General features: G+C 28.5%; 2 protein-coding genes across 3 annotated transcripts in view; both read left to right on the plus strand.

The window, feature by feature from the left end:
• The first annotated feature begins 264 nt into the window (after positions 1-264).
• On the plus strand, positions 265-10,320 carry Loco (regulator of G protein signaling family member locomotion defects). 2 transcript variants are annotated; one of them, XM_074258583.1, is made up of 12 exons: positions 265-788; positions 1,443-2,761; positions 5,578-5,691; positions 5,756-5,980; positions 6,309-6,529; positions 6,599-6,836; positions 7,154-7,360; positions 7,939-8,212; positions 8,475-8,614; positions 8,689-8,920; positions 8,999-9,090; positions 9,393-10,318. In XM_074258583.1, the coding sequence occupies exons 1-12, from the start codon at positions 398-400 to the stop codon at positions 9,939-9,941; spliced, it is 4,002 nt and encodes a 1,333-aa protein (XP_074114684.1). In that variant the 5' UTR covers positions 265-397; the 3' UTR covers positions 9,942-10,318. The 2 variants fall into 2 exon arrangements, with proteins under 2 accessions (XP_074114684.1, XP_074114685.1); XM_074258584.1 differs by lacking the exon at positions 7,154-7,360 and having other exon boundaries at positions 9,393-10,320.
• A 529-nt stretch (positions 10,321-10,849) lies between these two features.
• Positions 10,850-14,580, plus strand: part of LOC141537723 (M-phase inducer phosphatase) — a 54,030-nt gene continuing 50,299 nt past the window's right edge. Inside the window, exon 1 of the mRNA XM_074258865.1 lies at positions 10,850-11,141. The gene's annotated coding sequence lies outside the window, so the exon portion shown is untranslated. The remainder of the gene's footprint in view (positions 11,142-14,580) is intronic.

The raw sequence follows: 14,580 nt of genomic DNA on the forward strand, positions 1-14,580 counted from the left end.
TAATAAAAAAAAAGTGTTTTTTTAAATTCAAATTTAATAATTAAAAAAAAATTTTATTATTATTATTATTATTATTAAAAAAAATTTTTTATAAATTTAAATTTTCCCGCTGAAATTTAAATTTAAATTTTTTCCCACCAGGTGTCACTAAACAATAATTAGTAAATTTTATTACCATCAGATCAGCCGGTGGATAAAGAAGTAACTGACCTGAAAAATATATAATCACAAAGTGAGAATATTTTCCAGCAGATTTCGCTGCTGGAGGAGCCCACAGCCTGCATCAACAACCGTATTTTTTTGACATTTCCAACTCCCGTTCATGTCCTAGTGCATCACCCTTATTATCGTTAACCTCAACAAATTCCCCAGGTGAAGTGAATATTTATGTGACGTGATGATGCACCCGAGTCGCCGAAAGAAAAAGCGCATCAATTACGGAGTCCGAGCCGTAGAGCTGGTAAGAGGCACGAAGGGCTACGGCTTCACCATATCCGGACAGCAACCCTGCATTCTCTCGTGCATCGTCTCCGGGTCGCCTGCCGAGCAATCTGGCCTTCGAGCCGGGGATTACCTGGTAGCCGTAAACGGGTACAATGTCGCTAAATCTCCCCACGACGACGTGGTCAAGCTAATTGGAAACTCCAAGGGCGTCCTGAGGCTTCAGATAGCTGAGAATTATTACTCGGACTCTTCTGATGAAGAGGGACACCTGGCTGCTCGCACCAAGCCCAAATACTCTCACAGGTCTCGCAGCAGTCATCAGATCAACAGCTCACTTTCTCAAAGTAATTATTTTTACTTTATTATTATTATCATCAAATTTAAATTTGATGATAATAATCAGACATCTGTCAAAGTTTTTTATTTATTTTAGAATTGAAATAAATTTAGCAGATATTATAGAATTTTTTTTGACAAAAAAATTAGAAAAAAATATTGACATTTTTTTTTAAAATATAAGCTCACGCCGACATTACTCTAATCGAGACCTTTCATTTGAGTACCCACATCAATTTTTCACATATTTTATATATTTATCAACATCATGATGAATATCACTTTCAATATCTATTGCATGATGAATATCATCATGATTATTGGTATTGTAGTTAATATTATTAAGTTAACGGAATTGATTATCATTACTATTATTAATTTCATGATGAATATCACTAATAATGACTTTATGATAAATATCACGACTATTATGATGAATATCATCAACGTTATAGTGAATATCATCAATATTATAACGAATATCATTTCTATTGATGACATTATCATAGATATTTACCATTATCGATACCATGATGAATATCATCGATATTATGATGAATATCATCAATATTATGATGAATATCATTGATATTGTTATTATTATCATGATAACTTTACCATTATTGATAACATGATGAATATCATCAATATTAATTTTTCAGGCGGCGACAAATTCAAATGCACCGTCGAAAAAGTAGTGAACGACCTAAAAACAGGCGCGATGTTCGACTCGCAGTCAGCAACGACCCGTCACCCGCCTCCGCCACCACCTAAGATGCAGTGCAGTCAAACGGGCAGCCACCGTCATCTAAACTTGACCTGCAGCTCGAGTTTCGACAACCTGAGCGACAATCCCAGCACACAGGAGCTATTTTCCAGTGGAACGGCCTGTTCGTTACTAGCTCCGCCGCCGAAGAAGCGCGAGACCGAGAAGATAGTCCATCGAACAGTGGTGGGTTACCTTGGGACCATCGACATTCCTAACCAGCTGCACCCGAGCATGATGATGCAGGTGCTGAAGAAGTGCATCAAGCGACTGAAGCAGGAGAAGCGTAACCCGACGACAGTTCTGCTGACGATCCACGTGACTAACATAAAGCTGACGAATGCTGATAATCAGGTGATCGCTGAGTATCCATCTTATAGGATAATTTTCTGCAACGCTTTTTCCGAAAGCGACAAACAGTTTTTCGGAATTTTGACCAAGTCTGCTGGCGAGGACGGAATTGTCTCAAATTCCTGCCACGTGTTCATGATCTTCAACAGGTTGATCGAGCACTCGCTGCATGTCAACACTTCGAGTGCTTTTGGGTTCGTCTGCACTCGGACGACTGACTCTAATGTCTGCCAGGAGTTTCCCGACAGCTGCATGGGCCTGATTGGCGCCATCCAGACGCTTTACATCGTCGACGGCGAGGAGAACTACGCGGAGAACATCAGGAGGCAGATGGAGGCTGTGAGTCCGCAACCGAGCAACCTCAGTAGCTCCACGGCTCACTCCAGCAATAGCGATTCAGGAATTGGATTCCGCGATGACTACGGCCAGGAAGTCTTCCGGCAACCTTTTCCTGTCAGGAACAGGGATGAGGACCCCTGGGTCAGGAGGAGGGATGACAAGGCCCAGCTGGTTGATGATGCCTGTAGAGAGGGGGCTTGTCCTAACGCTGGAGGGGACGACAGCTGCCAAATAACATCTGCTGGGCCAGTTGCCGCTTGGTCCTTGCCCAGGAAAGTTTCTAAGGATATGGAGCTCAAGGCGGCTAATGATTGTGTTAAGAGTACTAGAAGTGAAATGTGCTGCAAATTGAGTCCCAAGGTGTTCAATGTTGCTAAATCTATGGTTCATAGCTTGGAAAATCTTAAAGAAGATGATCAACAGTTTACGGCGCTTTTGAATTCTTTTGCCGGGAAGAGTTATGAAGCCAGACAGTGGACCAGTTTGCAGGAGATTAGGAATGTTGATGAATTTCAGGAGGAATTGGTGAGTTTTTAAGTCAATTTATGATGATTAATATTCGAAAATGTTCATCTCGAGAAATTACCTTGTTTCTTGTGAAATATTGACATTTTTAAAGATATAAGCTCACCCCGGTATTACTCTCATCAAGACCTTTCATTTGAGTACCCACATGTATTTTTTATATATTTTTGATATATATACATATATATCAAAAATATATAAATATATAAAATATATAAAAAATTGATGTGGGTACTCAAATGAAAGCTCTTGATGAGCGTAACATCGAGATGAACATATATTTTAAAAAATATCAATAATTAAGAAATGACCTTGTATCTTGAGAAATATCGATATTTTTAAATTTATAAGCTCATTCCGATGTTATACTCATCAAGACCTTTCATTTGAGTACCCACATCAATTTTTCATATATTTTATATATTTATATATATTACATATATGTATATATAAAAAATATATAAAAAATACATGTGGGTACTCAAATGAAAGCTCTTGATGAGTGTAACATCATGATGAGTTTATATCATTAAAAATGCTCCAATCTAGCTCTTAAATTTGAATTAAAAAATCCTAATGCCGCGCTTTGGGTTGTACCCTAAATTTTCTAATGACTGTAACTCCGAAACTAATTGTCCGATTTTCCTGATTTTTTCAAAACTATTTCTAAAATAGTGAATCCTAAGTCTCTACAAAATTTCATCTCAAAAATCTAATAATAATAATTACAATAAAATTTTTCAATCTTAGAAATCTCATCACTAAAACATAAATAAACTATAAACTAAATATATATTTATCCAATCATCCTATAAAAAAATTTTTTTTCTCTCTCGCACGTTCTATTGAGGACGCCATAATTTCCTGTTAGGGCTTCTAGATCATGCAAGAGAATGTAAGTGCTCCATATATATTTAACCACTCACACTTGGACACAAATATGCTATACAATTCATCACACACACATCCAATACAAAGAATGAGAACCGAGTCACGCACACTCTCTATATTCATTCTAATAAGTCCATGTATTCCTTATATATTCTTCATGACTAACATCACACATCATCACATTTATATAATTATTATTATAAAATACAGATACACAAAGAAGTATTACTCTGACGTGTCGGTAGTTGTAGTTTTGTGCATGCTGTCAAGCGCACGTTTAGAGCAATCTTCTAACTCTGGGCGGCGCCCGTATATTTTAGATTTTTAAATTAATATTTTTATTATTTATTATTAATTTATTCAATTTTTAGTTTTTAAATTTATAAAAAAAATTAATCTAGAGGATTTTAGTTAAAATATATATATGAGTAATTTAATAATTGTTTAATGTTGTGCGCTATTAGTTGTTTAAATTACTTACACATGGGATTTCCGTACTATGGATTAAAACTTTCTCTGTATAGACATGGAATTTTACATAAAGTCAGTATGTATTGATAGATTATTATTTTTTATAATTATTATTATTATTATATGGTGAAGTTTAAGATAAGTTGTAGTGTACTTTTATTAATTTACTTATTTTATTAATTTTATTAATTTTATTGGAGGAATTCAATTTATTTGACCTCCAGTTTTATTAGTTTTTCTTTAGAGACTTGTGAAATATGTTGAAGATTTATTTATTTATTTTTTTTTTTAAATAAAGAAATTTGTGAGGGTTTTTTTTTTTTTTTTTAATTTTGAGCAATTATAATAATAATAATAATAATAATAATAATAATAATAATAATAATAATAAAGATTTAAAAAAAATAGTTTGAAATTTAAAATTTTTTAAAATTAATCTTTTATTATAATAAATTCTAAAATTTTATAACAGGAATAATAATAATAATAATAATAATAATAATAATAATAATAATAATAATAATAATAAAATATAATTTTTAATTTTTAAATTTCTTAAAAATAATTTTCTACTGCATTAACACCCAAATTAAATGCATTGACATTTAAAATTAATACAATTAATTAATTTTAGTCATAATTTTAAATAATTTAACTTGAAAAATTAAATTTAAATAGCCTTTGAATACTAATTAAAATTTTTTATACTGCATTGACTCTCAAAATTGAAATTTAATAATAATAATAATAATAATAATAATAATAATAATAATAATAATATAAATTTTAAACATACATATTTTTTATAAAGTTGGCAGTACATAAAATGTTAAAAACAGAAACGGGATATAGTCGTGAGACAATGTTTCGGTTGGGTTCACCTGGTGAATAAGCGCCCATTGTTACTGTCGAGATTTTAAAATAACGTTATGGTGATAGCTGCTCAACAATTTTTTTTTTTTTCTTATAAATAAATGAATAAATTCGAATTTATATCAAACAACTAAACTACAATATTTCAAGTATTTATTAAATTAACTTCAATTTAGTGAGTGCTTGTCATGTTCTTCGTCGAAATTTCGGTAATTTTTTCCTTATATCAAATACTATCAAACTTTATCATATAAATAAAAATGAAAATAAAAATAATCTTAATATATTTATATTTATATTAATAGTAAATTGTATTTTTTAATTATATTACTTTATAATTTAAAAATACAACAAGTAATAATACTTAGTATTTCATTTAAAATTGAATTAATTGACTTCCGGTGACTCATTAATTTTATTTCAAGCAAATTAATTTAATTTATTAATTGATAGAACAAGATTGGAATAATTTATAATTATAATTATTTTTTTTATGGATTAAAATATTAAATATTTTTTCAATAAATTTTTTTTTTTTTATTTCTTTCTTATAAATTATTAATTATAAATTAATGTTACAGCAATATGGAAGTACCGATTCATGTGATAAAGAAGATAATAATTATGGAGTGCATACTTGGGCTTCAGGGTTTGAAAAATTATTAAAAGATCCCGTTGGTCTACAAACATTTGCCGTAAGTAAATTATTAATTTATACTTTAAAATATTATTAATAAAATTTTTTTCATATCAAAATAGGAATTTTTGAAGAAAGAATTCAGCCATGAAAACATTTATTTCTGGGCAGCTTGCGAGAGGTACAAAAATACTGAGGACACGTCAAATAGACGTACATTAGCTTGGAAAATCTACGAACGTCATTTGTCAGCGACTGCTGGTGAGCCAGTAAATGTTGACAGTCATGCGGCTGGACAAATTACGCAAGAGTTAATCAATTATGCTCCTGCTGATCTTTTTCTGCAGGTAATAACTATTTAAAAAAAAAAAAAAAAAAAAAATTGATTGTTATTCAAATTAGGTAATTATTATTCATCAGGCAAATTGAAGATGTTAAATTGATTTAATAATAGAATTTTTATTTTTTTTTTTTACTCAATTTAAAAAAATTTTTTTATCAATTACAATTTTTTTTTAATTATTAAAAAATATATTTTTATAAAAAATTTAATTAAATTTTTTTAAAATGATATTTTAATTAAAAATGCTTTAATTTAACAATTTTGATTTTTATTTTATTTATTGTAATTATTTTATATTTTGTTTAATATTATTTATTATTTTATTTTCTTAGGCGCAAAAACAAGTATTCAATTTAATGAAATTCGATTCATACCCCCGATTCCTGCGATCTGATTTATATCGTAATTGTTTAGAGACTGGAAGTAGCGTTGTAAGTACCGAAGACTGTGATTTATCTCTCACCAATTCCCCGAGTGTTAAATTAAAAAAAAGCCACTCGGACGCTGAGGACAGACGCAGGAAGTCTATTTTACCTTGGAATCGAAAAAACAGGTAATAACATTTTTTTTTGCTAAAAAAAAAATTTTTTTTTAATTTTTTAAATTTTAAAAAAATTTTCAGGTCCAAATCAAAAGACAGAGGTGAAAGCGAGTACAACAAAATACCAACCCGCGTTGAGCCAATGTACAAAAGTTTTTCTTCAATGAAGCGCGACGAGAGCTCCAATCACAATATCAATAACAATAATAACAACAATAATAATAATATTAACAACAATGAAGACAATATATCAATTTCTAGCAGTCGATCTTCGTTAGCGTCTTGGGACCTAGCGCTCCGACAATCTTTCAGCAAACATGTAAGTATTTAAAAAAATTAAATTTTTTTTTTTTTTTTTGAATTTTGCTCATGAAAATTTTTTTAATTTATAAATTATTAACTGTGTGTGTTTTAGTGTTTTTTTTTTTTTATTTAATTTAATATTGTCTTGTTTTATAATACTTAAAAAAAAAAAAAAAAAAAAAAACAGACGCCTGAAAATTTTTTGTCATAAATTAAAAAAATAAACTTGCATAAATTTTTATTTTTTAAATGAAACTAAAAATAATCCAGCTGTCTGCTAATTTTTGTATTTTTTTTTTTTTTGCTTTTGTGAATTAAAATAAATAATTATAGTCCGTGGCGTCATACGATGGCCAGAACGATAAAAAAGAAGCCCATAGCAAGTGCACGGGGCTGTGTCGTGTGATTTTACCTGATGGATCTACAACAGTAGTCCCTATAAGTCAAACCGAGACTATTAAAGATGTGATAACACGTCTGCTAGTCAAGCGAGCCTTGAAATATCTCAATTATGATGTTCTCATACTTGCCACGGACGAGGTCAGTTTTAAATAAATAAATAAATAAATATTTAATATCAGTGTTGGGCAAAAAAAAATTTTTTTTTATCGGGGTATTATAGAAAGTTATTTAAAAATTTGTTAATTACATTTATTTGTGTATTAATTGAGTGAAAAAAATTTTTCTGCACTCGTGTTTTAGCACACACTCTTTGCTCGTTGCATCAACCTCACTCATATCTTAGAACTAGATAAATTTAAATTTATTGTCAACAGATGGCGGTATTTTTATATTTTGTTAAAAGCGGGAAAATTTTGATTTTTAAATTTGATAAATAATTGTTGACTACTTTTTTAATTAAAAAATAATTGCCCAACACTGCGATCAAAAATTTTGAGCACTGAAGCAAAAAAAAATTGCACTAATTAATTAATTAATAAACTCGCGAGTCCCTAAAATTAATAAATAAAAAATAATAATGGACTGTAATAATATTGCATGACTTTGTGTTTACGCACGCATTTGAAATAAACTCGCTTTTTAATTGTGCACCTGCATTAGAATTAAAAAATAATAATAATAATAATAATTACTACTTAAAAATTGAAAAATTACAGCTGATGAATCTCAAGTACTCGTCATCGGTGTTAGCAGGCCAGGAAGTCGAAGTAGTACCTGCAAAAGTATTAAAAGTTGATTTGCCATCCCGGCGAATAATCACAGTCGTTGCGCACAAAGGTCGAACCCTTAGGGAAGTACTGAGGCCATTGTTAAACAAGTATGGGTTCAAGTTGGAGTTAATAACGATCTGGGGTGACGGACATCCGATATCGCTGGAAATTCCAGCAATTAATGCTCCAGCGAGGCTAGTTCTTACGTCTAACAATGAAGGTGAGGCTATTTTTATTTTTTAAATTCTTAAATTTAATAAGTTTTTTTTTTTTTAATCGGTCAATACTATCTAGAAGAATAATTTTGTAAAGTTTCAAAGTTTAAATCGCAGTAGTTTAATTTTTATTGAGAAAAAAAACTTAAAACTGAAGATTAATCTCGTCGCCATTTTGAAAAAAAAAAAATGCAGTGCAAATAAATTTAATATTGGCGCGAAATTTAAATTTATAATTTTAAATTTATTAGTAATTTTTTTTTCCAGATTTTCAACGAGACGCGTTAAAATGTCAAGAAAATATTCCCCAGGGACAAACAACATTAGATGAAATTACGAATAAAGTATTTGAAGAATTGTTAGTTGGAAAAAGCGCTAATAAATATCAAAGCGAGGGTTCTTGTAAAGTAAATATTTTTATTATTTAAAATTCGTATTAAAAATAATAATTAGATTATTAATAATTAATTTTATAATTTAGTCAGAGGACCAAAGATCAGAAAGTTCGTCAATTTTGTCGAATAAATTTTTTTCCCGAGATTTGGCGCTGTCAGGGAAGAAAAAGTCTAAGTCTAAAAGCAGCAATTTGAGCGAAAAGAGTCATTCTGATTGCGCTGAAGAAACGACACAAACTACGAGGTCGCATGCTCCCTTGATTGCCAAGTGGCGGAATGGTGTTATGTTACAATTACCTGGACGATTTGATGGTGATGGTAAATTTTTTATTTATTTCAGTAATTGTATAAATATTGATTTATTGATTTTATTAATTTTAATTTTTTTATTTTCAGAATTGTACGAGGGATTAAAAAGAGCTCAAAGGTCACGTTTAGAGGATCAAAGAGGAACGGAGATAAATTTTGAACTTCCTGATTTTTTAAAGGTTAATTTTTTTATGTCATTAATGTTATGAATATCATCAATTTAATAATTAATATCAATATCATGATGAATATCACAATCAATATCATGATTAATATCAATATCATGATGAATATCACTATTAATGTCATGATGAATATCACTATCAATATTATGATTAATATCGTTGAATATTAATATCATGATCAATATCAATATCATTACTAATAGCAGTATTATAATGAATATCACTATCATGAAGAATATCATTGTCAACATATTTACTTTAAATAAAAAAACTAATTTTTTTTTTTAATTTTATAGGATAAAGAAAACAGTAAAAGCAAAGATTACAAAAAATTACGGCGCGCTAGATTAACAGTATCGGCAAATTGCGACAATTCAAGTTCAAAATTCTTCAGTGACATTTCGATAGCTGAAAAAACTCAACATCTACCCACAAATTTTACCGACAGCTCGATAGCAAATCGAGTTATGATAAATGAGTCTCGCAGTCAACCATCTGTTCCAACACAGGAATCAACAATCACAACGAACAGATCCAGCTTAGATAGCTCGTTGAATCTGGATGTGACTTTGGAAGATGCTGACAAAACAATCATCGACAAAAGTGTCGAACTATCGTCCATCGCTAACACGTCGATGTCCCCGATGTCCACGTCGACTTCGACATCTTCGTTGGGATTGATGGATTCTCCGGCCACGTCACCGACGAAGCTGTCCAGGCCGCCTCCGTTGCCTCCCAAGCCTAAAGGATTATTGACTAGTGTTAAGACTAATCAATTGTTGTCGAAAAATATTTCAAGGTCGACGATTATCAGTGATTCTTGTGAGAGCAAAAATGTTTTTTAGTTTTTTGAGTTAAAATTGTAATGAGGCTTTAAAAAATTTAGATTTTATTTTTTTATTAAATTCAGGATTTTTTTTTTTTTTTTGTGTTAAAAATGCTAAAAGAGCGGGGAAAATTTTTTTTTATCTTTTATCAAGTTTTAAATTTAAATAATTTATAAAAATTAAAATCAAAAAAAAAATTTAATTTTTTAACAAATAAATATTAATTTTATAGAAATAAATTTTCTAAAATTTTACTTTTCAATTTTTTGAAAGAAAAATTAAATTTTAATTTGCTTAATTAGTATTTTTAACATGCAAAATTATTTAATTATCAATTTTAATAAAAATTTTAAAAAATGCGAACAAAAAATTAAGACTACTATTAAATTTAATGAAAAAAAAAATTTCTAGAGTACTAATGATATTTTTATCATGATTAATTACAATTAATCAGTTTTAAAAATAAATATCAATAATTTATCGTAAATAATGTATTTATACACTCACAATATTCAGCAATATAAAAGCTATTTATTAAGTAATAACAATTATCATTTATCAATATTAAAAAAAATATATATATATTTGTATATAAATGTTATTACCTTTAATTATTTTTTTAAACTAATAAAATAATAAAAATAACTTTAAAAAATTCATTAATTTATTAATAAAAAATTCAAATTTTACATTTTTCCCGTCAAAAAATAATTACTAAATTTAAAATGAATTAATTGAATTACATCAAAACAATTATTTTAAAAGACAATTATAAAAAATTATTAATTAATTTAATTACTCTAAAAAAAAAAAGTTCAAAAAAAAATTTTCCCGCTAAAATCTGACAGCCAATAAAAATTCAAAAGAACCGCTCAGTGGCGCCACCACAGTGAAAAAAGTAAACCAATCATTTAAGAAGTGCTCGTTACCGGACATAGCTCGAGTTATTGAAAAGTAATTGTAAAAATTAGTAAATAAATAATTATAGAGTCTTAATTAATTATTAAATAAATAAATTAATTAATTATTTTTGCGCGTGCGTAGTATTAAAAATCAGAAAGTCATTTTAATTGAAGAATTTGTTAGTGAGGAAAAACAACAGTGTCATTTCGCGAATACCGCCCATTTGATAATTTGCTCGTGGATGCACTTGAGACTGGACGTGGTCAGACGTTGCTTTGTTTAGACTTACAGGTTTATTTTATTTGTCATTCTCAAGTAAGTTTTTATTATTATTGTTATTAATTAATTATTTTTATGGTAATTAAATTAGAAATTTTTTTTTGTTGATTGAATTAATTGTGACAGCTGATAGGTTGGTCAAGTTATTTGATCAGTAATTTATTTTTATTATTATTATTTATAATAATAATAATAATAATAATAATAATAATAATAATAATAATAATAATAATAATAAACCACAACAAACCTGATATTGTGCTCTTTGACAAGGCTACTCGTGACATTTATGTCATTGAGTTTTCGGCCCCAGCCGAATACAATATCTCGGCCAAAGAAGAGCACAAACACCAGATATATCAGGATCTCCTGTTTGAAATTGGCAAACTGTACCCAGGTTACCGTGTCAAGCTCGTCGTTTTGGTTGTCGGCGTCCTTGGAGGGATGAAACAGTCTTTTGTGTCTTCACTTGCGAAGATACCGGCTTGCAGTTCAGCAGCCGTGTCTCTAGCAGTGCGGATGCAAAAGGCTGTCATTTTGGGATCCCTGCGTCTACTTAGGCAAATGAATTTGGCCTGCTGCACTCACTAACCGCCTTGTTGTGTGGAGTGGTGCAGCAGTAATGGATGGCGCTCAGGCTGGGCCCTCGGAGAGTCGGACTCCGGGGAAAACCCCCCTGAGCAATTAATAACAAATAATAATAATAACAATAATAATAATAATAATTATTATTATTATTATTATTATTATTATTATTATTTATTGTTAATTGATAATTAAATTAATAGGATTTATTTTTCATCTGGTTGACGAAAAATAATCCTGGGTTATAATTTTATTTTAAGAGGATTAGCTTGCTGGTGGCTGGATGGTGTTTCAAGGTAAAGTGACAGCATTAAATAAAGTGACAGTTGATAGCTCATAAGTATTGTGTCAGTGAGTATTTGTGGTTGTCATTAATTTATGAATCATCAATAAAGATTTTGGTAATTATTTATGTAAATAGTTGGAAGAAAAAAATTTATAAATGGGTTAGAAATTAGTGAGGGAAATGTCCAAGGAAAAAATGGCGGGAAATTGAGATATTGTTTTAGTTAAAGTTTTTTATCGTTTTTTTTTTTTTTTTTATTTTTGTGAAAATTAAATGACATTAAAATTATTTAAAAATTTTAATAATTTTTTTTATTGAAAAATGATTCAAAAAAATTATTTAAAAAAAAAATTTCACATGTAAAAAATTTTAAAAATTACACATACAATTTTTTAAAAAGGTTTTTTTGTTATAATTTAATAAATGAAAAAAAATCAATGGAGGATTTAAAGAGGTAATTTTTTTTTTTTTTGGAGTTTAAGAGTGCAGAGGATATGAGGGCTTAATTGTATAAATTTTGCGGGGATTATATGATGAGGGGCAATGAGAAATTGAGAAGATGAGAGAGGTCGTGTTAAATATCCGAAAGACCGTTGGAAATTTTATACTTTATATCTTTTAACATTGTTATTATTTTTTCAAAGTAATTTTTAAATCACTAAAAAAATTAAAAAATTACTAAAATAAGCTCACTCCAATATTACACTTATCGAGACCTTTCATTTGAGTACCCACATCAATTTTTTATATATTTTATATATTTAATATTTATATATATTACATATATGTATATATGAAAAATATATCAAAAATGCATGTGGGTACTCAAATGAAAGCTCTTAATTAATCAAACATCGAGATGAGCTTACATTAAAAAAAAAAAAAAAAAAAAATAATAATAATAATAATAATAATAATAATAAATTTAAATATTTTTTTTAAATATAAAATTTTCAAAAGTTATTTTTTAATGATAATTTTTCAAAATTCAATAATAATAATAATAATAATAATATTAATAACATAAATTGCATAACTGATAAAAATACTAAAGTAAATAAATAAAGCATAAAAAGCATATATATAACAGGAAATGGTTTGTCAACGGTCGTTGTCTGATTCACATTCGACCTCATGCCTCATGCTCTGTTAAATACCAACATTTATTATTATTATTTATTAACCCGGGTGGCAAGCCCCCATACAAAGTCATTTTTTTTTCCGGCGCACATTTAACATACATGAAGCTTTCGCACATTTTATTACATCACACATTCACAAATATTCCACACACATTAAAATAATACTTGTACGGTAGTACCTAATACATAATAAGCCATAGTTTAACTTAATATAAGCCACATGTTTTATTTTATCGTTGTACATACTTATATACCTATACTACATAACAGTACATATTTAGGTATTTAACCTCGCACACTTTAAATTACACAATGTATTATTTTACAAGTGTATTAGTGACCAACTGGCATGTTTAAGTTACATACATATTTATTTACATGTATATTCTAAATCTATTGATTTAGTCAAATATTAGAAAATTATTTATCAATTTTATTTGTCAGTAAATATTTTAAGTTGTTACTTTTGTGAGAATTTGTCAGCAATTTAATTATAAATTTTATAAATATATATATACATGATATGGATATGTTATTGAACTTAGTGAGGAATTTGAAGTATTTGGAATATTTGTTTTTTATTTATTTTTAGAGAAAAAAAATTAAAAATTTAATAATGAAAAAAGGAAAAAAATTCGAAATTTTTGGGTGATTTTCAACGAACTGTAACTCCGAGGAAAATTATCGTACAGTAAAGAAAAAAAAAAGCAAATTATAGCTCCAAGTGTCTAGTTTTTAGATATGACCATGAAAATTTTTTATCATGTTCGGGTTTGGAGAAATCCTAAGAAAACCACAAAAAAAAATTTTCCAAATTTTTTCTCGTCTTAAAAAAAAATCTACGGGCTTTAAAAAATTTTTTTCCATTGTTTCGCTGAAAAGCTTTTGTAGAAAATTTAATGCGCTTCAATTTGACGTAATCAAAAAGCCTTTACAATGATTTTCCGCGGAGTTATCGTCAGTCAAAGCAAAAAAGTACTTTTTCACTTTTTCACTCAATAACTCTGGAAATAATGATCGTATAGAAAATCGAAGGACGGTTTTAAAAACTACAGGATTTTCTCTATGAGATACTGTGAATAGCTTTTGTCAAAAAAAATTTTTTTTGAATTGAAAACTTTAACTGAAAAAACGACAAAAATTCGCATAATTAAGGATATTTGGATAACTTGGTATAACTTTGGATAAAATGGATGAACAAAGGATATCGTTGGTAATTTTTCAACCTCCAAGTGTCCCCTAAAATCCCTGAAAAATTCAAAGCGCTGGGATTTTTTTTTCATAGTGCCCCGAAGCTTCAAATTCTTTGTTTTTTCAAAAATCACCATTATAAGCAATTTTTCGATTTTTATTAATTTCTTCAATGAAAAAAAATGTTTAATTATATAATTAATATTTAAAAAATTAAATCTATCATGTATAATATACATATATGATCACTGAACTTCATGAGTGGCCAGTA

Source organism: Cotesia typhae, unplaced genomic scaffold, assembly GCF_013202065.1.
Source record: "Cotesia typhae breed Kobodo isofemale line unplaced genomic scaffold, CoteBio_Ctyphae scaffold_91, whole genome shotgun sequence".
In the NCBI taxonomy this organism is placed as follows: domain Eukaryota; kingdom Metazoa; phylum Arthropoda; class Insecta; order Hymenoptera; family Braconidae; genus Cotesia; species Cotesia typhae.

What these genes read in the sequence shown, in the direction of transcription:
- Loco (XM_074258583.1), top strand. Translation starts at nt 398, where the DNA reads ATGATGCACCCGAGTCGCCGAAAGAAAAAGCGCATCAATTACGGAGTC. An exon ending in CTGCTGATCTTTTTCTGCAG is followed by an intron (nt 5,981 to 6,308) that starts GTAATAACTATT and finishes TTATTTTCTTAG; the next exon opens with GCGCAAAAACAAGTATTCAA. An exon ending in AACTTCCTGATTTTTTAAAG is followed by an intron (nt 9,091 to 9,392) that starts GTTAATTTTTTT and finishes TTAATTTTATAG; the next exon opens with GATAAAGAAAACAGTAAAAG.